The sequence below is a fragment of the Populus nigra genome, chromosome 5, assembly GCF_951802175.1.
Source record: "Populus nigra chromosome 5, ddPopNigr1.1, whole genome shotgun sequence".
In the NCBI taxonomy this organism is placed as follows: Eukaryota; Viridiplantae; Streptophyta; class Magnoliopsida; order Malpighiales; family Salicaceae; genus Populus; species Populus nigra.
The window spans coordinates 22189146-22195584 of record NC_084856.1 but is presented as its reverse complement, the minus strand read 5'-3'; the positions used below and the strand labels follow the sequence as shown (position 1 = coordinate 22195584).

At 37.3% G+C, this 6439-nt stretch overlaps 1 protein-coding gene across 1 annotated transcript; it reads left to right on the top strand.

Annotated features, from left to right (window-relative positions):
* The first annotated feature begins 716 nt into the window (after nt 1-716).
* LOC133693789 (formin-like protein 11) lies at nt 717-4636 on the top strand. Its single transcript, XM_062115112.1, has 4 exons — nt 717-2899; nt 2978-3168; nt 3484-3719; nt 3807-4636. The coding sequence occupies exons 1-4, from the start codon at nt 1164-1166 to the stop codon at nt 4533-4535; spliced, it is 2892 nt and encodes a 963-aa protein (XP_061971096.1). The 5' UTR covers nt 717-1163; the 3' UTR covers nt 4536-4636.
* Nucleotides 4637-6439: the final 1803 nt, after the last annotated feature.

The following is a 6439-nucleotide window of genomic DNA, read 5'->3' as shown; positions in this document are numbered from 1 at the left end:
ATTTATCTCACTAATGATCTCAGACAGTTCTCACAAAGCATTCCCAGATCAGCCAACGAAAGGATCCCTTTACTTTAACTGCTCTAGTTGGTTCTAGACAGGCCTCTCTCCTTTGTGTTTGGGTCAGAGACAAGAGAAAGCAAATAACCTAAAAATGTCTTAGAAATCAGCCTCAGGCCTACCAAACTGTGGTACAACATTGTGAACCTGAAAGCAGCAGCGGCGGCAATAACCAATTTGGCAGGGTAGCCATTAAAAGTTTAGGAAAGGGACTCCTAGTATAGTTGTAAGCTGTAACCTCCTCAGCCTCCCATAAATCAGCATTAAACCTCCCCACCGCCCCCTCTAATCCCTCTCTTTCTTCGATTATGAACATGGTTATAAAACCCGATTCAAGGTTCGGGTTTGCGGATCATATGGGTTAATTTGAAAAGGCTCAAAACGATGTTCTTTGGAAAAAAACCAGTTTTTTCATTAATTCGACCTGGACTGGCTCCAGATCGCTGAGTTATTAAATTGATCTACCAAACCGGGCCGGATCTTATAGGTAGGATGGGGGTGTTGGAGAAGAGAAATTGCGCCAACACGCTATTGGAAGGTTAAGCAAGTCCAACCAAAAATGGGGACCCCCCTATAAAACTTTTTCATCGTCTGTTTTTGTGGCTTTTAGCAGCTAAAAAGCTTTGATCAACAGAAAAACCTCATGACTCGATGTTTCAGATGCTAATAAAGATTTTGGTATCACTTTTTCAACTTTGGAAGTGCAAAGTGCATGAAGTGCAAAAACAGAACATACTCAGCTGGTCAGATTTTCAAAGTTATAACATAAGAATGGGACACAAAGTAAAAACCGAGGACAGTGTCCTAAAAACAAACTGTAACACGCAATTTAACAATGTTTCCAGGGAATTTATGGAGGTGAACAGAGATAAGAATCTATGAGGAGAGAGGAAAAGAAGGCCCAGTACAGCTACAGCTGCCAAAGCTCAGGGGTTTCTTGGAGTAGCATTAAAGACACTGCGTTACATCTTCTTCACTGTTACAACACCTACACTACCCAAAAACAAATATTTTTCCAAGAAAAAAGAGTCTAGGAAAACAATGTGCTAGATTTATAAGCAGAAAGTTAGAATTTATGCTTTGATGATTTCTCGTTGAGGAACATGGGTTGTGCTCCTCAGATTCTCCACATGATCTTCATCGCCACTGTTTTTATGCTTGTATTATCACAAAGTGCCCACCTTTTTATTTCTGATGCTTCAGTGGACGCACAAGGGTGCTTCAAAGCTCCTGGCCTACCAAGGGTGGATTTCATGGAGGAAAGCACTGAAGATGTTAATGATGAGAAGAGAATTGAGAAAGTTTCAGGAGAAGATGAGAATGAAGGGAAAGAAGCATTGATCGTTCTAAAGTTTAGAGCTTTACTTGGACTAAAGAGTTCCAAAAGAAGAAGCTCGTCAGTTGAGTTTGTGTCACCAGCACCTTCCCCATCACCCACCATTGAAGCTGAGCCTCCAGCTTTTGCTCCTGCTCCTGCTCCAAAGCTACCAGTTCATGTACATTCCTATTCTCCACCGCATCACAACCATCAAGCCTCACCACCACACAAGATTGGGAGGGGGGAGCACGAAGATAAGAGTAGGCTTGAGACAATTCTTGTAGCAGTTCTAGGGTCTATAGGAGCTGCCTTCTTGTTTTGTGTTCTTGGGCTCATTTGGTTCTCTGGCAAATTCATGGAGCAGAGGAAAAAATCTGCAAGAAAAACTTCGAAGCAAAGGAAAAGAGGAAGAAGAAGCAGAGGTGAATCGAAGTTTGTGAGTTCTCAAAGGTCACCAAGCAAGGTGATCTTAAATCCTGCCCTTGATCTCTTGTATCTTAATTCAATAGAAAAGGATTTGGAGCAACAAACTACTTATCTTAATCGAATTCCTGAAACTGTAAAAACGTTATCAAATCATAGCACACCGAAGTCTACAATACATGAGAGGCAGGAATCAAAGCAAGTATTGGTAATGAAATCAGATTCTGATAATGCCAGTAGTTCTTCCACAAGGGAAATCAAGCATGTTCATGATAATTTGGAATCGGTAATGTATGAATCTGATGGTGGTAACTCTTCGTCTGGGGATAAAATTATTCCCGCTGAATGTCATTCATCAGATGATGAATCTTTTCACTCTTTTGTTGATTCTCGATCATCTAATGCTCGGCTTTCGAATGCTTCGGCTGGTAGTCTCAACGATATTTCCGAAATTTCCCCCTCAAACGCACTAAAGATAATGACATCTCCTTCACCAGCTCCAAAAAATCCAAACATTCAAGAAGAAACACTAGTTCATGATAAGAATTTAACAACTCAATCCCCGTCACTGCCTCTGCCTCTGCCACCGCCCCCTCCCCCTCCACCACCTCCACTCACTTTGGCACAAAGAATGTTCATACCTCCTTCAAGCACATCTTTGCAGTCTACCAGAATGGCATCTGAAGCTTCGAGTTCTTCTGCACTACCGAATTTATCACCTCCTAGGAAGCCAGGTGCTTCTTCAGGATCAAACCGAACACCTCGTAATGACTTGCCGACTTCACCTCAAAAGTCTCCCAAACCTACAGGTGCGCTATTAAGTATTCCTCCTCCGCCATGCCCACCTCCATTTCGGAAAGGAAATAATAGCTCTGCCAATTGCCCACCTCCTCCACCATGCCCACCTCCATTCCTGAAAGGGAACAATGGCTCTGCCACTGGGCCACCTCCTTCGCCATCTGATCAGCTTTCTCAATATACACCACTGGGAAAAGATGGAGCACCACTGACAAAATTGAAGCCACTTCATTGGGACAAAGTTAGAGCTGCACCAGACAAAAGCATGGTGTGGGACAAGATAAGATCAAGCTCATTTGAGTAAGTTTGTGAATTTGTATTTACTGCAAAGTTCCAATCTTCCGCTTGGAGTTTACTAACATGAGGTTTCTGTAATAGATTAGATGAAGAGATGATTGAATCACTATTTGGGTACAGTTTCCAAAGCACAGAGAGGAATGATGAAGCGAAGAGCAAAACTCCTTCACCAAGCAAGCATGTGCTTGAGCCAAAGAGACTGCAGAACATCACCATTCTCTCAAAAGCCATTACTGCAACTGCTGAGCAAGTGTGTGGTGCACTAATGAGAGGTGTGTTTTGTAAAGTTGAAAGGCCCTGAAATATCTCAAAATCCTCTTCCAATAGTAAACACTAAACAGCAAAGCTGAACAGAATTTTAAATTTTGCAAAAGCAGACAATACATCCTTTTAGGATCAAAGTTAGAAATTTCAAGCAAGAGTGCATCTCCTCCTGCAAATGGATTCCTGATAGATGCCTTATATATCATTGCAACGAACTATAAATTCTTTGGATACATTTCTTTAGAAAGGAGTACTGTGTACAAATATACACATAACATATATGCTATATGCCTCCAACAACTGACTAATACTGTGGACATTAGGGGATGGCTTGTGTTTACAACAACTCGAGGCACTGGCAAAGATGGTACCTACTGAGGAAGAAGAGGCTAAGCTATTCGGTTATAAAGGAAACATCAATGAGTTGGGGTCTGCAGAGAAGTTTGTTCGAGTAGTTCTTAGCATACCATTCGCCTTTCAACGAGTTGAAGCCATGCTTTATAGAGAAACTTTTGAAGATGAGGTGGTTCATCTGAGAAACTCTTTTTCGATGCTAGAGGTAACCATCAAACACGCAAACTTTTCATCGAAACGATATTTCAACACATCTAATCCCTCTTCCTTTCTAATTCTTGTTCTCTACCAGGAGGCCTGCAAAGAACTCAGGTCAAGCAGACTCTTCTTAAAGTTGCTTGAAGCAGTGCTCAAAACAGGCAACCGGATGAATGTGGGGACAATCAGAGGAGGTGCGAAAGCATTCAAACTCGATGCACTCCTTAAACTTTCTGATGTGAAAGGAACAGATGGTAAAACTACCTTGCTCCACTTCGTTGTCCAAGAAATAATCCGGTCGGAAGGGATTCGAGTATCAGATAGCATTATGGGGAGGATCAATCAGAAAAACAAAACTAAAACCGTCGAAGAAAGGGAAGAAGATTACAGAAGAATGGGACTCGACCTGGTTTCAGGTTTAAGCACGGAACTCTACAATGTCAGGAAAACAGCTACAATAGACCTTGATGTTCTTGCAAGTTCAGTCTCAAACCTATCGGATGGAATGGAAAAATTAAAACAGCTAGTAAACAAGGACTTATTGACCGATGAAAAGAGCAGAAACTTCGTTCACACGACGAAATCCTTCCTAAATTATGCAGCAAGGAATCTAAAGGAGTTGCACGAAGACGAAGGTAGAGTCATGTTGCATGTTAGAGAAATTACAGAATACTTTCATGGATATGTAAGCAGGGAAGAATCCAATCCACTTCGTATTTTCGTGATTGTAAGAGACTTTCTGGGAATGTTAGATCATGTCTGTAAAGAACTTAAGAGCCTCAAAGTCCCTAGCAGTCCAAACCCTCTTGCTCCATTTAGGTAGACTGGATCTTTGCATTGCGTGTTTAGAGGATTATCATCCAATCACCAACTTGAATGTAACCTTCTTTTTATGAATTTCGTGTGGATTTTTTAGCTTGTTTAGATTAATTGCCTTGTGACTAGTCCCAACTAGCTAGAATCTGGTCTTTGTTCAACTGATTGAATTAGAATGAATCGGGCACATCAAGGATTTGTAATAACAGTCTCGTGGAGTTTCCACCGATCTTGCTTATTCTTCCTCCTCGCAACTTCTTCTGATGCGTTGATGACGTCCATTTCCACCACTGTGAATCAAAAGCCAAGGAATTAATCCCAGCAGCTTTTTCAAGTATTCTACTCCCTCTTCTAGCCTCTGCAAGTCTTCGCTCGACTCCCTCTACCTTTGTTCTGTACTTTGCTTTCTTTTACTCGAACATGAAGTGTGAGGGAAAGTTTAGCAAGGAAAGTGTGAGACTGTGGGTGAAGAGAGGGAATTGCATGGGATTTATACAACGAAGAGAAATGTAGAATAGTTTTAACTGGTCTCAACCACGCTAATAAATCCTGTCAATTTAAAATGAATTTTTTTATAAATTCCAGCCGAGTCAATTCAAAAAATAAAATTAAAATTAAAATAATATTCTTTTTAAAAAAATAAATAAATTTAAACTAAATCTCTCAAATTTTTACTATATTAATTTTCATTTGATTTAATATAAAACCTGACTTATATTAAAATTAAAATTAATAAATAACTAAATTTATTTGTCAAATCGAGGTGAGTTTAACAAATCTTATCCACTTCATATAAACAAACTCTAAATCCTTTTAGTTTTGTAAAAAAATCTCAATTTATCCCTTTTCTCTTTCTATTCTATTTCTATCTTTCAGCATGACTGTCAATTGCATAATTAAAAAGAATTCAAGGGTCAATTGCAATTCACTAAAATATATGGCCATTAATTATAATTTTACCCCCCCACCCCCTAAAAGAGATGCCATTAATTATAATTACCCTCCCCTCTCCAAACCAAATCGTGTTTGTTTATTGAAAAGTAGTTTTCAATAAATCATTTTCTAAACTTTTCTTATGTTTATTTGCTATTAAAACAATTTATCAATAAAAAATACTTTTCGGTCAACGAAAAACATTTTCCAATAACAAAAAATTAGCTTGATTTTCAGAAAAATATATTTTTTTTATTGTTACTTATTTTATTTGAAATAATTTATGAAATTAATTATTATTATTTTAATTTTTTCATCTTTCAATTTTTTTATTTTTTAGATTTGATCTCTATTATTTTGATTATTATTTATTTTATTTGAGATAATTTATGAAATTATATTTTTTTTCAATTCCATTCTCATTTAACTTTTTAATTTGTAAAATTAGTTCATTATTATATTAATAAGTTATTTTCCAGCTCAATTTTTATGACATAACAAAAATGTTTTCTAACTTATTTTTCATTACAGTACCAAATATCAAAAAATAATTTACTTTTCTGAAATTCACTTAAAAAAATAACTTTCCAGCAAACAAAACTGCATGGTCCAAAGTTTGTTAGCCTAGTAATTTTTGACATCTATAGATTAATTATTTTTACGATAACAATTACTAAATTTGATATACATGTGAAATTTTTTAATAATGTAAGAATTTTTTTCACCTCAATTTGAAATGGCATGGACTTTTTAATGCGAACATGGCTCTAGGATGACCAAACTTATCATTCAAATTGTTTATATTATCAAAACCTATGCACGGTGAGAAATACATTGTAACAATTTTTTTATCGAGTAATTTAATATTATCACTTAATATATTTTAAATAAAAAACATAAACTTTAAACTCTTTTTTCATAACATCAATCTTCTACATTTTCAGGCTAGATTACATGTTTATAAAGACCCGAGCTATG